This window comes from Arachis hypogaea, chromosome 18 (genome assembly GCF_003086295.3).
Source record: "Arachis hypogaea cultivar Tifrunner chromosome 18, arahy.Tifrunner.gnm2.J5K5, whole genome shotgun sequence".
NCBI classification, from domain to species: Eukaryota; Viridiplantae; Streptophyta; class Magnoliopsida; order Fabales; family Fabaceae; genus Arachis; species Arachis hypogaea.
Window position 1 is genome coordinate 17,073,008 of NC_092053.1, and position 19,979 is coordinate 17,092,986.

A 19,979-nucleotide genomic window follows, 5' to 3' on the forward strand; every position below is an offset into this window, starting at 1 on the left:
TTAATTGTTGTTGTGATGCTCTGTATTGTTTTAGTTATGGTTTACCGTACCCTCGCCTTATTCTTGATATAATCTGTAAGAGGGATAGGAATTGTATTGGATTATGTTTGTAATATTATTTATATATATTTATGTATATATATGGATGTACTCTTTATGGGTTGTTGTAAGTTGAATGGTATTTATGGATGTACTTTATCGAACGAAAGTATCTTTGGGAGCGGTATTGCGGTTTAAAGTTTTAAACAGGCTCATATTTTAGTAATAAATAGTATAAGTGTCGTCGTAATATCCGAGCTATCAGAGTCGCGCAGCCGGAAGCGTGAGCTTTGGTAGTTAGGGTGTTACAAAGGAAGCCAAACATATAATACAGACCAAACTTAAAAGTTTTTTTTTCTGTAATGGAAGATACCGAACTGATATGTAATAATAATAATAATAATAATAATAATAATAATAATAATAATAATAATAATAATAATATATGTTTTAGGATATATGATAAATTTATTATTAATAAAAAATTTTAAATATTTTTATTTAATAAATATAAAATAAATATATTAAAAATTTAAATTTTTTATATTGTTAATTAAAAAATTTAATTTATAAACTTAATATGTCTTTGTAAAATACAAGATAATAATAATAATAATAATAATAATAATAATAATAATAATAATAATAATAATAATAATAAACTGTTCGGCATTGTGCATAACGCCCTCAGTTCCACTTTATTAATTCTTTTGGTGCTCCTGATATCGCACATCATCACAATGCATGTCTTCTGCAAACACATCTTCCCTGCAAAATATAGTTAAATTGATCTTTCATGTACTGCCTTTCTTTCTTCTTTTTATCTGGGTTTAGTGTTTGTCGTTGAAAACTTTTGACACACTACAAGGGAAGCGGGAATTGGCGGCGGTTTTTTCATGAATTGGCAGCGGTTTTAAACCGCCGCAAAATCATTTTCGGCGGTTTATCGGTTTGCCATGGATATGGCTGCCGCAGTTAGATTTGGCGGCGGTTTTCAGCAACCGCTGGCATAACCGCCGCTAAATCAAAATTTTGCGGCATAATAACAGAAAACCGTCGCCGAATTGTGCTGACACAATTTCCCTCATATTTACCGGCGGTTTCTTAACCGCCGCAATGTTTATCGAAATGTCTGACTGGCCACACGTTTAGCGGCGGTTTTAAAACGGCCGCTAAATGCTAATGTAGTTTCTGTCAGAGATGCCGGCGGTTACAAACCGCTGCCAGATATAAAAGTTTCTACACTCATTGAACCAAAATAGAGCTGGTTTAAAACCGCCGCTATGTAAACAGAAATTTAAAAAAAAAATTAAAAATTGGCTCTTTCAAAAAATAACGCCAAATTGGTTCAAAATATTATTTAATGATTTTTTATAATTCTTCTTATATTTTTTATTATTTTAAAGTTTGAATATTTTCAACCTTAGAATCTAAACTTGTATCAAAAACAAAATCGAGATATAAGCAAAACAGGAAATATATATATCCATGAAAATACGAACAAAAAGAAATCTCTTTCAAAGAGTTGCTCAGTCTAATTCAATAAAATGTTTGCTTCAATGCAACATATCTCCAATCCTAATATTCTAGTATTCACTCTATCATTCCACGAAACGCATTCCTGCAGCGATGTCTGGTGGCAGCTCCTCACCCTGCCGTTGAAACAGATAAATCAGAGCACTCTCCATCGCCTTCATCTTTTTCTTATCTGCTGCTGCCTCATCCTCCATCGCCTTCCTCTTCAGCTTCTCGCCTTCCAGCTGTGCCTCCAGTTCAAGCAGCTTCCTCTGAGTCTCCTCTAGTTGGACTCCGTTGCCATGCCCATGTAAATTTGGCCCGAAGAGCTGACTAGGAGTCGGTCCAAAAGCCACAGCATGTACTCTACCCGGTTTCTCTTTTCTGAAAACCTGAGCAATGGAATCATTCTGAGACAACACCCTAGATGACTCATCCTGTTGCTCAATCTCCTCAATTCTTTCCTACAGACACAAATTAGCAAATACAACAATTTTGTTGATGGGTCCATCTCATGTCAAGAACACACCAAATGATAACATAGGTAAATTAGCAATGACAATTAAAGCCTATAAACATAACAGGTAAATTAGCAATGACAATTAAAGTAAGCTGGAATATGAATTGTAAAAGTATCTTGGTCCATTTTAACATAGAGTATCAAACCATTCATCAAACAGGAAGAAAAACAAAATAACATAGAAAAATAGACTATTACCCTATTTGAAGTCATAACTTTATCGATCAATTATAAATAGTGGTACTTACACCGATTGCTCTTGCTTCATCATTCATGTAGGAGCCGTCCTTTTTTTTGTGCACTGCTATCCATAACTCCCCTCTTCCGACTATTCTCCCTTGTTGTTCCGACTGTATCAACAAATTTTATGCTATTACCATTCTCCACACAATCAAGGCAATCTCAAGTTACGAAAATAGTCCAAAGGGTGAACCAAAAAAGTAATGTACCTCTTCTTCGATCCGTCGTGCAAAGCTTTTTGAACCGCCAGTGTGGGTATATTGTTGTTTTGATCAATTCTTCGCATTTTTCTTGCACTTCTCCTATTGGTCCAATAGAGACAAAAGGCGATTATAAGATGATCTAAAAAGACTCAATGCAACAATAATTTACATAAAACTTGTGTACCAATGATATACTAGATTACCTTCGTTTCAGGTTTGGCGCGATACTCAAGGAACCATCTCCAATGCTCTCGATCGATTCCCGGCGGACGGTTCTCAATATTTTGTTCAGTCGTGAACGTTGGCTCGAAATAAGCATTATACAACCTCAGCCCTGTCTCCTTCCAGGACTTCCCCATACTTTTCAAGATATTTTTTTTGATAACTCCTTTGCTATCTTCATCAATGTGGAAAATTTGCTATACAGATAACCAAAAATTTGTCAAAAATTGTAAAAATAAGTAGATGTATTTCAAAGGGGATATAAACTTTTACCTTCACACATTCGCTATAAACTTTGTCCTTTGTGGTAATCTTACGCCAGCTTTCCTCATAGATAGGAAACTTTCCAAAGTCAAATCCTAGCAGACCAAGCACGCCACTCAACAGTCCAGCTTCATTTCCAATGGCTTGCTTTGCTCTGTTGAACCTGAGGACGATCTTTCTACCATTAGACCGTTCCATGGCCTCCCTCACGCTTAGTCTTGCCGGCTTGATTGTGCCATCGGAATCTATAAGCCAAACATAATACCTTATGTTTATCCGTAGTGGACAGCATGCGAGAATAATAAAACTTAACAAGAGTCTAAATCATATTGAACACATCAAATTTATTAGCTAAATTACCGATTATCCTGACTTCCCAAAACTCTGTAGTCTTGCGTCCTTTGCGATTCTGAGCTCTAGAATCAACAACGGACTTATCAGCTGCTTGATCAACAGAATCTACATCATTAGCATTATCTGCCGAGTTTACATGGCTTGGCTCCGAGTTCTGAATGTTAGTTGTGCTCGTTTGTGGAGCCGGCCTTGGTACACTGCGCAGCGGAAGGAACGGGCGTGAAGTTGGAGGGACACTATCACCACTGTCCGGGAGAATTTCAGAGTCATCGCGGTGGGAAGCCGAGGCCGGAGGCGGGACCGGAGGCGGAGCCGTTTGTGGTTGCTGACATCCTGGTCCTACTTTCGGTTTTCTTGTGAAACGACCTTTTCTAGCCATTTTAGAAGGTATAGGGTGCCTGTTTCAACCAAAAAAGAAATTAAAATAAAAAAAGTCAAAGCACATTCATGCTGTTTTGGTAAATTTGTTACAATCAAAATTGATATATAATCCACATTAACTAGTTCATATAGAAAACACAAGTCTGAATATGGATATAAGATTACATATGTGGAAATATAATTTCTGCCTGGGAATCTAAGATACTCCCAAACATTTCACGGGAAAAGATCCACATACATTCACGAGTGTAGCACATGCAAACGGCAACTCCAAATTTCATACTGTGTTCCATATATAGCTTTGGGCTTCAAATATCACATACACTATATCCAATAATAATATTATTTTATTCAATCTCTCCTTTTAATGCCATGAATAGTCTAACGGTAATAAATGGTGTAGGTTAATATATTTATTTAAGGCTAAGTGACTAAATAATTTATATGAACATATTGCACCAATCACACAGGAAATAGTTGAAATATATATAATGCAATGCGTATAGGTAAGTATCACCAAACCATTAACGCTACTGTAGACAACACTAATAAAGAACACCAAGCACAATTTAAAATAACATCCAAGTGGTTATATATATATATAAATGTGCCTTTTCAGGTACAGGTTTAAACAAGGAAGAGCCTATAAATTACTCATCCCCTCCCCCAATTTAATTAGCTCCTTGCTTTAATTATTTTATGCATGTCCTAGAGTATGAGCTATAATAATTGCAACGAGTATATGATACCAAAAAGGATGTTATTTTATAATAATCATCGAATAATAATCAAATTTGAACAGCAAGACAATAAGAAAACTATGCTGCTCTGAGGATTACATATAAATATTAAGGATGAGATAAAGTAGGAAAGAAACAAACAATTGTATTGTAAATCGAATGGAATTATGTAATTAAGCATGGCAGCACAACAGCAAGCTAAGAATGTATTGAATCTTACTAAGTTTTGGGTGAAAATAAGACAAAACTATGCTAAACGGCCACGCTGGTGACTGCAAACGGGGGTAACATCTAACTAAAAGCTCTCATAAGTTCCTGAATTAGTCAACGCATTTTTAATACCAAGTCAAGTATACTTCTAAAAGAGTGGTGCATTTTAAACTACCAAATCTAAAACCTGTATCCCCTTCCGATACACAAACTCCTAAGTCCCACTCCTCCGTTCCCAACTTTACATTGGATATACCTCTTCATAAGATTCCTACTTCCGCATCAAATTAATCCTTTTCAAGTGATATTTGCATTTCAGTGGTTCAAATTATACAACCCAAATTAGCCCATACATAACGCGGATGTCAATCTATGAATTTTAAACAAGGATATTGCAGAGCAGGATATAATAGTGTAGCCTCAAGTAAGCAACAAACTGAATCAAAATAAATCCTCTTAGTTCATTAAAATTCATAAGTCATTATTGTATTACGGGACTATACACCTTCATATTAATATTCTATTATGTTCACCTCTTACCCAGAAGAATTTAGGCTTACGGTGAAACGAACAAAACAAATTTCAGTCATATTAAGAGCACCCACTGAAATCAACAATTTTAACATCACCCATTTCGGTGTTAGAAAGAGGGAGGGTTACCGGAGTAGAGAGGTTGGGCACCGGAAGACGACCACACGGGCGGAGAGACCTGAGCGACCGGCAGCTTCTCGAGACAACAAGGATCCGACGCAGGTTATAGATTTCTCCTTGGAGCCCGAGATGTCAGAGCTTCTATGGGTTGGGGGATGCCTTCGTTAAATGTTTTTGAGTTAGGGTTGGAGTGTATAAGGATTTGGGAGCAGATGATATGACTGCCGCATAGACTGGGGTATGAAAATTTCAATCAAAGGAGTTCAATTAAATAAATTGGCGGGTCTTTGATTTTGCCTAAAACCCAAATCCCGAACTTCTGACTTTTAAAGCAAATATATTAATAAGATAAAATAAAGCATCAGTAGCTAAATACAATTGAAAAATGCACTATGTTAGCGATGACGCAAAATTGTATAGGGGTTAGTCGATATAATAATAATAATAATAATAATAATAATAATAATAATAATATAGTATAGGGGTTAGTAATAATAAATAAGATTTATTATCAATCGAACAGATTAATAACTATTTAAAGGAAATATGTAGTAAATCGAACTCAATGGATTTGACTTAGGTGAAAATATTATTGAATAAAAGTAGTATCAAGTATATAGTCGAATTAGATGTATGTTTAAAATGCTAATAAATCGAATGAATTGGCTTTGATTTACATGTTTACTTTAATTAAATTCATTTTTAAAGGAAAATATCATTATAAATGTTTAAAATTTATTTTTCATAAATCAAACTAAAAATAATTTTCAATGGGCATAATTAATAATAATTATATTCCACAAAATAATTTTTTAAAGTTAAAAATATTATAATAAATATAAATATTTAATGTTTAACTAAATTTATTCATTTATTGATACATAAAGTTATGCTAAAGATTTTAATTTTCACAAGAAAAATTACTGGTTTGCCGAAGAACCATTCACGGTTTATCACAAAATTTTAAGTCCTGGCGAATGAAAATTTAGTTCCGTGTCACATTCCCTAAGTTCTCCAACATGAAACATTATATATTTATATTTATTATAATAACTTCGCAGTTAATAGATTATTTATTTAATATAAATATTATTAGTTGTGCTTACCGAAAATTATTTTTAAAGTTTAATTTATCAAACTTACATACAATAAAGTTTATTTAAAATTTATCTTTTAAAAACTTTAAACAACAACTAATGAAATATGTATAAAAGTAGACTCGATGGCCTTCATTGTGGCACAGAATAGTGATAAATCCAATTCATTAATTAATCGACTCTAAAAAATAATAACTGTACCAATCTTGACTAAATATCGCATTCCCCAAGTTCTCTAACATGATAATACTTTTCAACAAGAACAATCTCAATATAACAATGTGAGAAGTTATAAAGTCACGACAAAACCAATGAACAAGGTTCGACTTTCCTAAATAACCTGAATTGAAAATCTTCAAATAACCTAAAGCACTGTCCTCACGGATTCAAGTACCGTGTTGCCCAGTTAGCCAAGTGCCATGCATTCTTCTTTCCAGGAGACATTCCACTGTAAGGATATTCATTCTCATTTGCTATTTTGTTGAGGTCATATGACAGCATGGAGCAATTTCTTCCTGCAGAAGTGGCCTCATCAGACCCATCAGAGGAGACAACGTCCTCTTTCTCCATTGAGTCTGGAACCACCTCTCCTGGTTCTTCGGATGCCTCTTGGATCTTTGGTCGAGATAACCCTGAGAGTCCAGCATCATATCCAAACACAAAGGAACAATTGATAGATTAGAGTGTGACATACAATCCTATTATATTACCATTGCATATATAATGTATTTCTTACTGTCCCGTAGTCGTTCAAGGCCATGTTCTATGAGCTTGAATTCCTCCCGTGATGCAACATCCAGTTCAACGACCAGAGTATTTTCATATCGTGTCTGTACAAAGTATTTATTATTAGTACTATGAATAAGAAGCAGAAGAAAAATGAAAGCACACATAGACCAACTATCAATCAAAAAGATAATAAGGACAGCAAGATCTTGCCCATTATTCTTATCATTGGCATTAACAAAAAATTCTGATAATCCACCGTAAACTCTTTCTCAAGTCTTAGATTCTTATCACAAGCTTCAAATTAAGAAAGAAGACCACGAGTTTTTTTATGAGAGATAAGTCCATGCATTGGTCTCAACTTACCATTTTATCAACTACACTTTTCAAAGGCTAGCCTCTTAAACAACTCAATCTTAAGAAATCGGTCTTAAATGGGGTTTTTAACTGAGGTTGTACTATGATCCAAGTATCTATCCACCTGGATTTGTCCGAAGGGCTACTTTTCTTAATTTGAACTGCATTTTATTTGGTTTTGGTTTCAAATGGTGAGATACACAATATCACGGTCAAAATATATCATGGACCACCTGAAACTTGTAGGGATATGTTAGTAATCTTTTACAATGCTGAGTGAATTAGAAAATCACTGGCCATACTAAATAATTGGGTGCTTTCTTGAGCCAGCTCACATCATGCCAATACAAGCAATTACAAATTGAGTAAATACAGAAACCGGCACATATTTGTATGTGGTAGATACTAGCAGACAACTTAAAGCAACTAAATTTCTTCTAGCAAGGGGAAATAGAGTTTACTCTCATCTAAAAAATACAATTAAATCTCCATCCTCAATGGTGACTCGGCTTATTTAATTCTAATCCATATGAGATGACCAAAAATGCACGTATAAATGCAAATCTGTTTCACTTGTAGCAATTTTACCAAAACAGCACAATGTAGGAAATTAGCTACATAGATAGAGAGATGTGGTATAAATTAGATAAATCGAAAGGTAAAATTGGAAGTATTACCTTCGCCTCGTCAAGTATTTTCTGTGTGAACCACAATTCCGTACTTGTTATAAACTCAAACCCAAATTTAGCCCGGTACTTTCGGTCCCAAAATAGCAATTCCTATAAATTTAACATAATCGCCTGAAATGGGTTTCAACAAAGAATATGACAAGGAAACACATACTAATTAATTAGGGATCAGCAAACAAACCCTCATCAGAGAAGCCGGCGCATCACGAATGGCTCGATAAAGGTGACTTTGTCCAGAAAAGGCATCAACCATGACTGTATACGCGACTGATTGAACCACAACTGCCTTGCAAAGGATGTTGCGTGGTCAAACGAAGAGAATGGAGACGCCTCTATCATCTTCTCTGCGAACCAAAAGCTTCTGGTAATGGGATAGAAGTCTCGGCTTTCCAATTTCCCTGATAGGCAACGGAGATAGATAGAACATATAGGGACAATTAAAAATGTGATTGGAGGAAATCTTATATGAGAGGCAACAGTTAGAAAAAAAAGACCAATTATGTCAGAACCCAGTCAAATAATAGAGATTTATATGAGGGGATAAGTTTTAAATAACAAGAAATAACTCAATCGAGATATCTTTTCTGATAATGAAATGACTAGAATACATTCAACTATCTCTCCTAGGTGAATCATGACAGTAGTATATATGCATAAAATCTCATGAATATGAGCTACATCCATCATGGAGAAATGTATATTAGGAATCGGCGGCCTCATCACAATCATCACCCACGTCATGAGTGGATTCCTCTAAAACCTCATCTCTTGTCAACCGCAAGCCTTCGACATCAAATTCAGTCAAGCTCGTCATACATATTTGGGGGTGAAAGTCGACCTCACAATGTTCATAATCTTCGCCCATGTCAAACAAATCTCTAGGCATCACATGGACTACTACACTCCATCTGTTGTCCACCTCATCATCCACGTAGAACACAAGACGCGCCTCAGATGCTAGGATGTACGGCTCATCGTCTTCTCGATCACCGGTGTGAATCGGATTGGTAAAATTGACACAGGTATGACCCAACTAGTCTTGTCGTATGCCTCTGCCCGACGTGGTGTCTGCCTAGAGACACTTGAACAAGACTACATTGAACTGACCACTGTAATTTAGCTCGATGATGTCTACTAATCTCCCGTAGTACGATGCACCGCCGACGGCAACATTGACATCCCGTTTGCTTGCATAACTCCTAGTATCCGAAGTGACATAAATCCCGCTATTTTGTGTTTTCATCCCTTTCTCCCTCGAGATGGTTCTAAATTTAAATCCATTGACGTTGTAAGCTTGATAGCGTCTTGCCTGAGCAAGGGGTCCACAGGCAAGCCATTGCAACTCGTTCGAATGACTGGTGCTTCCAAATGGGACCTAGAATTGAACCATTAGAGGCAAGAAAGCATCAATATGGAAAGTGGAATCCTATGATATTAAGGATTACCTGATGCCTAAACCAGTTGGGGAATTCTCTGTGCACCACACTATCTATAAGAGACTGGGACCTTGTTTTGCTTCGCATTTTTCTCTTTGTGATGGCTCTGTACTCACTATGCATGGTGAAAAAAGATGTTCAATTTTACTATCGTTAAAGCTATATTGGCTCGCTGCATAAATTTAAAACTCAGGCTCTGTACTTACTCCAAGAATTTCTCAACAGCACCGCAATTGACAAGTACACGACGGTGTGCTTGAAACTTTTCGGTTGCGGTTAGAGTAAAAAATGAAGATGCCCCGACTACCTTTCCGACATCTGGGATCATGCTGGCAATCTCGCTCGGCAGAGCATCGCTCGGCCGGTCGTCAACACGCGTCGGTCGGTTGATCCTAGTCTCGACATTATCTAGGTATCTTGAACTGAATATGAGAATCTCCTCAGATAAGTAACCCTCTGCAATCGATCCTTCAGGTTGTGCCCTATTACGCACATACTGTTTGAGATGACATAGATACCTTCGGAAGGCAACAACATATAAATTACTATATGATAGCTATCCCATTAAAACAGAACGCGAAAGCTTAAGTAGATCTCTACCTCTCGATTGGGTACATCCACCGGTAATGCACTGGGCCACCAATACGTACCTCGTCGACTAAATGCACCGTTAGATGAACCATGACTGTGAAGAAGGAAGGTGGAAATATCATCTCCATGTGGCATAGAGTTTGGACCACACGATCCTGAAGGAGAGGAAGTTGTTGAGGATCCATGGATTTACTACATATTAGTCGGAAAAAGGTTGATAACTCAGCCAGGACGACGGCCACTGTGGTAGGCAATACGTGTTTTGACGCAATTGGCAATAGATGTTCCATCAAAATGTGGCAGTCATGACTCTTCAACCCGAATAACTTGCGATATTTTAAATCAACGCAGCGAGAGATATTGCTAGAGTACCCGTCAGGGAAGACCACATTCTTGATAGTCCTAAGAAAGACATCCTTCTGTGGATTGGACATGGTAAAGACTGTAGCAGGATACTTTCCACCTTCAAGTGGCCATATATCTTGCCTGATTCCCATAAATTGGAGATCTTTTCGAGCTTTTAAGTGGTCTTTGGATCTACCACTCTCGTTCAACATGGTGAAAACAATGTTGTCGCATACATTCTTCTCTATGTGCATCACGTCAAGGTTGTGACGTAATTCGTTGTTCTCCCAGTATGGCAGATCAAAGAATATACTCCTCTTTTTCTAGGGAGACTCATCTTGCATCACGGTTTGCTGTCCGCGCCTTCTTTTGCTGCCCACCGCTTGCACCTTGCCCTGTGAGACGGGCACACCGTCCAATTGTCTCAGGACATCCCTGCCAGTCAATTTGGTAGGTGGGGATCTATCCTCTACCTTGCCATCAAATCTACTCCGGTCCTGTCTATATCTGTGATCACGATTCAGAAAGCGACGATGACCCATATAACACCATTTCTGACTGAAGGTGAGTCGCCTAGTCTCGGCGTCCAAATTGCACGTGGGGCAAGCTCTCCCGCCGTACGTATTCCAGCCAGATAAATTGCCCAAGCCAGGAAAATCCCTAATAGTCCACATCAACGCGGCACGCATCTTGAATGTTTTCTTCTCACTGGCGTCGTAGGTATCAACACCGGCCCACAACTGCTTCAACTCATCGATCAGGGGCTGTAGGTATATGTCTATGTCATTGCCAGGCATTTTAGGACCGGGAATAATCATAGAGAGAATAAAGTTGCTTTGTTTCATGCAAATCCATGGGGGTAAGTTGTATGGAATAAGAATCACTGGCCATATTGAGTACTTTGAACTGAGGTTTCCATAAGGATTGAAGCCATCACTGGCCAGGGCTAAGCGAACACTGCGCGGATCACCAGAAAAGTTAGTATATCTCATGTCAAATGCTTTCCAACCCTCACCGTCTCTGGGATGCCTCAAGAAACCGTCAGAGTTGGTTCCTCTCTTGTGCCACAACATGTCTACTAATGTCTTGCTGGACATGAATAATCGCTGCAACCGTGGAATCAGAGGAAAGTAGCGGAGAATCTTCGCCGGCAGAGGTTTCCCATTCTTCTTGACAATGGCGTTGATCCTTATTATGGAATTCTTCCGGGTCTTTTGCTTCCACCTGGATGCTCCACACTGTTTGCATCTAGACAGATCCTGATCGGAGCCCCGATACAGCATGCAGTCATTTGGACATGCATCTATCTTCTTATACTCAATTCCGAGCTTCTTTATGATCCTCTTGGCATCGTGCAACGTCTTCGGAATCACTGCATGCTCAAAGGCATCCCCCAGTAGCTCTAGAATCAAACCGAAAGCCTTGTCACTCACTCCACACATGCACTTGATATGGTAAAGCCTCACCAAGAAAGACAGTTTCGAGAATTTTGAGCATCCCGGATACAATTCCTGCTCGCCATCCTCTAGCAAGTCGTGAAAGGCACGAGTCTCGCGGCTAGGTTCGTCAGATATGTACGGCAACCCCTCCGCAACGTCTTCGACGTGACCATTCATCGAGTCTTCATCGTCACTCTGCAGTCCCGGGAAGTTGAATGCGTCGTGGACCATGTCACGAATTTGATCTCCTGAATTTATGGTGGGTTCTAATTCTTCCCTACCGCTAGGTCTCTCGTCCACTATCCTCTCACCGTGATGTAACCAGAAGGTATAGTTAGGGGGAAAGGGTTTCATCAGAAGATGATCGTAGGCGTCCTCTCTAGTTTGAAAAAATCGGAACCCACACAAAGGGCATGGACAATGTATCATCCCATCGGATGATGAATTAGCAAATGCGAAGTCAAGGAATCTATTCAAACCATTCCTATACTCTACACTACCTCGAGGCTTTGTAATCCAGTTCTTGTCAATGTCTAAATAAATGAAATAGCACAGACAACTAAATGAATAGTAAAAAATTACATTAAACTAAAAAAAAGAGGAAAAAGATGGGGTGTGTGTCAAGAAGACCAGTAACAGTTTATCACAATTATGAGATGGGAGAGTACCATACGTAATAGACTAGACAATATATTGCAAGCAAAACTATGTAGCAAGCGACGGAATAACTCAAAATGGAAACAGAATTAAAATTACTTGCATCCCAAATAACATGTAGCTCACAAAAAGTATTGAGGAGGAGGCTTACTCATTGCAAAATTCTGTGCTTTCTTAAAAGAATACTTCTATAAAGAATTGCTAGTTCCAAGCCAAAAAAATGAAAAGATAAAGAAAAGCTTCCTTAAAAATTGAAAAAGAAAACAGGAAAAAATATTAAAATTAAAAAATATAATCAAAAAATATAACTAAACAATCATAATGTACATAGAATAAAATCTTCAAAATATCTTAAAAATGGAAAACATAACAGGAATGATAGACAGATTTAAAAGATAACAAAAAAAATATACAAAAACAATTATAACAGATGTAGCATAGAATCTTAAAATTGTAGATATGTTATCTTAGATATGCTTCTAAGAAAAATACCAAGTGAACTACGACAAACTCTTCTTAAAAAAATTACAACTGCGTCGATATATAACTTTTCATATATTGAAATTTAATTTGAGAATTTTTTACCATCTCCGATTAGTTTCAATTTTTTATGTACATAGATATACCTAAAATCTAATTTAACGGCATCTATATCCTACCCATGATAGAAAATATATAATCCAAATATGTCTACGTCAAGTATATAAAGATTTCTTTGATTAGATATTTTGAGTATTAGGAAAATAACTCATACAGCACAAGATTGATGAGAGAGGCCGTAAGCCTCACAATTCAAATCATACTCCCAGTGTCCAGCATGAAAGAATTCGCTAATATTATACAATCTCCGAATTAAAAAAATGAAATTATAGTGGAGCAAGAATAATGCTACAAATTAAAGAGGAAAAGCCAAAAACACACAACTTAAAATAATTGATTCAGTAAAAGACGACAAAGAGTTGGTTCAGTGAAAAAAATAAATTATTAAACCCAATAATATACAAGACTCCCAGAGTATAGCTTGTAACACTTTGATAGTACTGATAATAGGCAAAAGTTGTGGTGTTGAGAAGTTGCCAATGCTGGGTATTGCTTATAACACATTCAAAATATTATCGTATGCATCAAGCTCAATTCCTTCATATTATTTTCCTTTTTCTAACTAGGAGACTGATCAATTAAAATGCTCACATAGGCAAAAGATGAATAGAACAATATTAATAAATCCAAATTGTCATACTCATAACAATTAACAATGTTGAAAGGAAAATAACCTTGATTAGATTGTCCTCTAAAAGCTTCTCTGCTGCAAGTAACTTTGCAATTCTTACCACCTGCGAAAACAGACACACACTTGGGTTACGATGTTGCTTCCTGCACCAGAACCTTCTTCATGGAAAAGCCTATGTGCAATCTCACCTTCAAATCAATCTGCATTGGAAGAGCACAATTTCAGAGAGATTGAAAATATTACCATTTTATTTACCTTATTCAAAGATTGAGGGTTTATATAATTTTTGTTTTGTTTTCTTCCTTTTTGAATATTCGTATGTGAATTTCAGGAAAATAGCTCTTCAGAGTTTAGCACTAGCTTCAGAGGTGATAATGAAAGGGGGTTATGTTACTGTGTTAAGAATTAATGTCACTTCTTTAGATATATACATGACCATGATTTCCGTTATCTCCAACTATGCCCACTTTAAAGATAGATGAGATTAATTAAAACAGAGCTTCTAGATGAGAGATAGATGAGATTTCTCTACATTTATTCTTGAACAAAACAGATAAATCCCAAGAGCAGAGAAATTGAGACATCAAATTCAAATCCAAAAGAGACTGGAAGAACAGCTAGATGTATTTATCATTTATACAATCCAGATAGTAGTACAGTTGGTATTTTTATGCATTTATTTTTGGTATTTTTATCAAACCTTGGAAAAAAATATTATAATTTGGCATAGTTTAACTAAAAAAATTGAAAAATAAAAAATGAAACATGCTTCATAACCAATAGGTACAGAAGAAATCGCAGATGAAAATAGAGGCTCAAGGAAAGTATTTGCATGATGTGTTAGAGAAAGCTCAGAGGACACTTTCCATGAAAAGTTCAGGCAATGATCTAGAACCATCTCCAATACTCAATTGACCGAATTCAACTCTGTCTTGTCCAGTTTTATGGAAAACATGAACAACAAAGATAGCAAACAAAGTCTTAATTAAACTATTGTAGTCTTAATTTCATATAGGATACTAGCATCTAAAGTCTAAAGTAGTATTTATTTATTATGTTTATCTAAATTGAGATACTGAAAGTTTAGTTCTTATTATTTAAAATTTAATTAAACTAATCCAATTTAGTTGATGTTTTATGAAAGAAATAAGATGGTTATAACAAAGTCTTTGATTTTTCTTCCATAATTCAAATCCAAAACTTCAAAAATCAATAGATCAAAGTGACTACCAAATGGATGATGAACGGGTGCTCCCTAAACTGTTCTACATCAAAACGACCTAAGTCAACCTAGATTAATTAAACTTTACTATTATTTAATTAATTTAATGACAATTAAATAAAAAGAAAAAAGAAAGAATCTACTCGCCTCGAGATCCTAATCTGTGAACATTGAGGTCTCTAACAAGGTAACATCTTACAATTCCTAGCACATAATCAGAATCTTTCTTTCCATATGATGAAGCAATAGTTAAACTGGAAATAAATACTATTTTTATGAACAAATGATTAAAGATTCGGTCCTTTATGTTGGAAATACTTAACAAGAATCACATGACATATACTCATCTTCACAAGTTAATTAGTGTTTTTTTAGGAAGTTGTAGCTAACAAATAAAATGTGTAACTCTTCTAAATCATGAGTATGGTTCAACATCCCTAACTCTTCTAAATCATGATGTTAAGTACAAATATGTATGGATTGAATTGGCTTAATCTAGATCCAAAAAACATTCTGTTAACAGTGAATAGTTGTTATTGATAGTAGTTTTGTGAGAGAGATCACGTTTGATGTAAAAGAATTGTAAAATATTTTACACAAGATACATTATTTTTACTGAAATGGCAATTTTTAAATTTTAAAGTATTACATCAAATTGGTGACAGACAGGTTGTATAAAGGAAAACTGAATCAAGAAGATTCAGAGTTTGAAAGGGAATTTGATTAGAAAGGAAGTAGTAAAAAAAAAGGCAGAACAAAAAGCTCACTTAGCCAAACATCTCAACATTATATTCACAACCGAAGAAGCACCATGTTCATATACATGATTTATGCTTTTTCTCTAATAATGTCAACAACATTAATTCCAAAGCCAAAATCTTTGACACCAAACATTCCCTCAATCCTCCTAAATCCTCTTACATAGTCTCAAAACAGAGAAATTCCAATAGCAGAGGCATTGAGACATCAAATTGAAGTCCAAAGAGATTGGAAGAACAGCTAGATGTATTTATCACGTATAAGATTCAAACAATAGTACACTTGGTATTTTTATCAAACCTTGAAAAAAAATGGTACAATTTGGCATAGTTTAACCAAAAAAATGAAAAATAAAAATAAAACATGCTTCATAACCAATAGGTACAGGAGAAATTTCAGATGAGAATAGAGGCTGAAGGAAAGTATTTGCAAGCTGTATTAGAGAAAGCTCAGAGGTCACTTTTCATGGAAGGTTCAGGCAATAATCTAGAAGCATCAAGAGCTCAATTGTAGGAATTCAACTCTGCCTTGTCCAATTTCATGGAAAACATGAACAACAAATGTAGCAAACATGGAAGGTTCAATTCAGTTTGACTTAACAAGCAAAGGTAGCTATGATCTTGTATCTGCAAGTGGTGGTGGATATGAAATTGAATCCAAAATGCTGTCATAAAGGCTATGATCATTTTGAACTATCATATGTTTTTTTTTCTTTTATAAGTTACATATTAGGAATAAAGTTTATCTGATTCACTGCACAATATCTTTAATGATCTTAACGTCATGATGAAATCTTCATAAAATTCTACATTTATATTTACGATTCTACATGAGAGATAGATGAGATTAATTAAAACCAATCAAGTCTCATCACTTAAGAGAAACAAAATAACACAGCAATTCATTCTTGCTGATCATCAAACACGTTTCAAGTAGTTAAGTTATGACAGAAACAGGATGGCGAACTAACCAGGGACAGGGAGAGGCCGCGATAGCTCAGGATGGCGAACGGTGGAGGGTGGCTCGACAGTTTTGTGCACGGCGGGCAGAGTACCCAGGATCAGCAGCACCTTCGCAGTGGAGCAGCGACGGCAGCAGAGTTTGCGCGCTTCCAAGGACTTTAAGCAGGTTCTGCTTAATTTGGGGAAGAATGAATTAGAATTTATAGGAGAAGTTAAAAAGGGGGAAAGGAGAAATTGTTAACAAATCTATCAACAACCTTGTTTTGGAATAGCAGCAATGGGTGTGCTTCGCGGGCTACCAAGTACTCTTCACAGGTTTTCTACAAATTTTGGGGGAATCAACTCAGGGTTATAAGAAAAAAAGAGGGCAAAACAAAAATTGATTTTAGATTGGATCCTCACCTGGCAGCGTTTTTGATGGAGTCGCCGCTGATGATAAGGCAAGCGAAAGAGTTCTGCTTCCCCAGCATGTTTTGCGGCGGCGAGGTGTGTGGCCTCCAGATCTTCGCCGCTATTTACCGTGCCTGGCATAGTCCTGGCGGCGTTTTTGATGGAGTCGCCGCTGATGATTGTGGCACGCGAAGGAGTTCTGCTTTCCTCAGCATACTTTGCGGCGGCGAGGTGTGTGGCCTCCAGATTTTCGCCGGTATTTACCGTGCCTGGCGTAGTGACAAAGTTATGATTTTCAATGAAATTGGTATCTGTTGTTTACGCCCCAATATATATTTAATTTTTTAGTTATCTTTGTTGTTGGTGTTAGTGTCAAATTAGAGCTTCTGTGGTGTTCTTCTTTCCGATACCATTTTTAAAAAAAATAATGAGATGCCTGGAACAATAATTCGACTTCGTGCTCAGCTTTTAGGCTATTCTAAAAATGAATGATGCTAGAAAGCTTGGATTCAGTGCTCATTATAGTGCTGATTCTGGGAAAAAGTAAAGACTATTTAAAAATTTCAGTTCTTTATTTATGTATATCTAGGCAGTGCATTATTTGAACAAGAAATATGCATTATGCAACTGAATCCAAGGTAGAAAATTCTCTCAAATTGGTTACTTTTTTTAATGGATAAAGTTTCCTTAATTGATTTGTTATTTTGAAATAATTGCAATTTACTTAATGCACCCATTGTTTTCACTAAGTACTAACATCCTTTACTGTTGGCTATTGTTTAATTTCATCTTCCTTTAATGGTCTAATCTCTATAATGATTTAGTGAACGTGTTGTTCAAAGAATGACTTCCTCATATGTTCCTTTTATTATTTGATTATTTGGTAAAACTATGCATACTTTTGTAGCTGATATATTACTATGAATGCCTTTTCTTTTGTTCTTTTGACATTTTTTTGTATGTGCATTATATTTGTGCTTGCTGTAGTGCTTCCGTTAATGCCTATCAATCATGTTTTCTTAAACGAAGTTATAAGTGTTAATTTATTTGTTACACATTTATATTTTGTTGTATATCGTTAAATTATTATTACTTGGTTTTTTATTTCATCACAAGATTTTGAGATCTTTAAAAAAGGATGCACATAATTAAGGAAAGAGAATTCATGAAAAGATTAGGAAGGAAGCTCATGAGAAGTTGAAGGTTGGTTTATTTACTTTTGTTTTGATTTCATTATTAATACAATCTTGAAAGGAGACAATAGTTATATTGGTTACTTTAGGTGGAAAGGGGTGATGTTGTGCACTACAATTATCATGATGAAAGACGCAAATGAAGATTCTCATGGACAAGGTATTGGATGCTTGAACTTTGTGTATGAACTATTTGTTTATTTTTAAATGCTTTATATTAGAATAATTGAGCTTGAAATCATTATAGTGTTAAACTTGGTGTAAACAAAAATTATCTATTTGATTCCGGAGTCTAGGTTTGTCCAATATTTTAAACAATTTATAGGATAAAAATTTCCTAAAGTCTGTCATTTTTTGTGCATTATGTCCTTACTAACATTCTTTTTCATGGAGTATAACTTTTTTTTATTGTACTTTAGGTTACACTTGGTGATATGGCTAAGCTTGCTACAACAAAGTATGATGTTAATAAGAAAGCTTATGTTTGTTTTTCAAATTTTTAAATTGTCAATATTTAAGTATCTGAAGTGTCTGAGTCATGTTTTCTAATCAAAATGCTTACAATTTCATGCTGCAATACAAAAAGATTAAGAGGAACATTACCAATTTTTTCAAAAGCTCAGACACTTGAGGATGGTCATCGTTCTCCTAGGAAAGCCCAAAAACAATTTAGGCTTTAAGGTGAATGGGTTATATTTTCAACTTTTTTTTTCTATTTCTTGTCTAGTGGTCATCTTCTCTTTATCAAAAAATAAATTTTAAATATTTTTATATAGCTCTCCATGACTCTATGTATCTTTCAATTTCATTGTTTCTCTTTTTGATATTTTCAATTGCAAATTTTAATTCAAACAATTATAGTTTAGGTATTAATTTAATATTTTATTTTCTTCGTAACTTTATATATTTTATTTTATTCTCGATTTATTCATTTTTATTACTTATTTTTTATCTTTTGTTCTATTATATGTACCTATGTTGCGTATAAAATTTTAAAATGAATTGATTAATTTACTAATTTAGAATATATTTTTTATTTTTAAAAATAGTAATAAAAAAATATTTTAATTACAATACATAATTAAACAGATGCATAAAATCTTTCATCTAACATTATATCAAAATTAAATTAAAAAATATATAACAAATTTAATTATTTTAAAAAGAAAGAAGAAAAATTATGAATTATGTTTCTGTTATTTTATATAAACATACTTTTCATATACAGATTTAATTTTTCTAATATTTATATATAATTCTAGTTTCAAATTATAAATACTAGTGTATCATTAGACGCTAATGTGCCAATTAATTCAATCTTTTATTATTAAATGTGTATAAAAAATTAGTTAGGATAATAAGGTATCTATAATTTAATTAAAATATTTTAAGTTCAAGTTTTAGAAATAAAAAAATATTTTTTTATAAATTATATATCATGAATAGCATTTTAAGAATAAGAGTGTTTACTAACTTTTTTTAATTTTTATATCTCCATATAATTAATAATATTTAACAAAATTTATTTTAGTATATATATTTTTGC

At 35.0% G+C, this 19,979-nt stretch overlaps 3 protein-coding genes across 3 annotated transcripts; all 3 read right to left on the reverse strand.

The window, feature by feature from the left end:
- Positions 1-1,500: 1,500 nt before the first annotated feature.
- Positions 1,501-5,725, reverse strand: LOC112772910 (uncharacterized). Its single transcript, XM_025817922.3, has 7 exons — positions 5,349-5,725; positions 3,364-3,755; positions 3,013-3,248; positions 2,721-2,936; positions 2,524-2,616; positions 2,323-2,424; positions 1,501-2,018 (listed from the first exon to the last, which is right to left on the reverse strand). Exons 2-5 carry the CDS (start codon positions 3,734-3,736, stop codon positions 2,587-2,589), a joined length of 855 nt encoding a protein of 284 aa, XP_025673707.1. The 5' UTR covers positions 3,737-3,755; positions 5,349-5,725; the 3' UTR covers positions 1,501-2,018; positions 2,323-2,424; positions 2,524-2,586.
- An 859-nt stretch (positions 5,726-6,584) lies between these two features.
- On the reverse strand, positions 6,585-17,737 carry LOC112773279 (uncharacterized). The gene is made up of 9 exons (XM_025818358.3): positions 17,253-17,737; positions 17,108-17,170; positions 16,859-17,019; positions 14,096-14,107; positions 13,951-14,010; positions 8,390-8,606; positions 8,197-8,298; positions 7,173-7,266; positions 6,585-7,068 (listed from the first exon to the last, which is right to left on the reverse strand). Exons 6-9 carry the CDS (start codon positions 8,459-8,461, stop codon positions 6,815-6,817), a joined length of 522 nt encoding a protein of 173 aa, XP_025674143.1. The 5' UTR covers positions 8,462-8,606; positions 13,951-14,010; positions 14,096-14,107; positions 16,859-17,019; positions 17,108-17,170; positions 17,253-17,737; the 3' UTR covers positions 6,585-6,814.
- LOC112769663 (uncharacterized) lies at positions 10,904-12,690 on the reverse strand. Its single transcript, XM_025814148.1, has 2 exons — positions 12,657-12,690; positions 10,904-12,552 (listed from the first exon to the last, which is right to left on the reverse strand). Exons 1-2 carry the CDS (start codon positions 12,688-12,690, stop codon positions 10,904-10,906), a joined length of 1,683 nt encoding a protein of 560 aa, XP_025669933.1.
- Positions 17,738-19,979: the final 2,242 nt, after the last annotated feature.

Bases quoted from the DNA above. Each gene is read 5' to 3' on its own strand.
- LOC112772910 (XM_025817922.3), bottom strand. From the start codon at position 3,736: ATGGCTAGAAAAGGTCGTTTCACAAGAAAACCGAAAGTAGGACCAGGA. The intron at 2,937-3,012 runs GTAAAAGTTTAT...TTATCTGTATAG, and splicing joins TTTATAGCGAATGTGTGAAG to CAAATTTTCCACATTGATGA. The intron at 2,617-2,720 runs GTAATCTAGTAT...TTGGACCAATAG, and splicing joins GCGCCAAACCTGAAACGAAG to GAGAAGTGCAAGAAAAATGC.
- LOC112773279 (XM_025818358.3), bottom strand. From the start codon at position 8,461: ATGGTTGATGCCTTTTCTGGACAAAGTCACCTTTATCGAGCCATTCGT. The intron at 7,267-8,196 runs GTAATACTTCCA...TACTTTGTACAG, and splicing joins AAATACTTGACGAGGCGAAG to ACACGATATGAAAATACTCT. The intron at 7,069-7,172 runs GTAAGAAATACA...CTGGACTCTCAG, and splicing joins CCTTGAACGACTACGGGACA to GGTTATCTCGACCAAAGATC.
- LOC112769663 (XM_025814148.1), bottom strand. From the start codon at position 12,690: ATGGTACTCTCCCATCTCATAATTGTGATAAACT. The intron at 12,553-12,656 runs GTTACTGGTCTT...TCATTTATTTAG, and splicing joins TCTCATAATTGTGATAAACT to ACATTGACAAGAACTGGATT.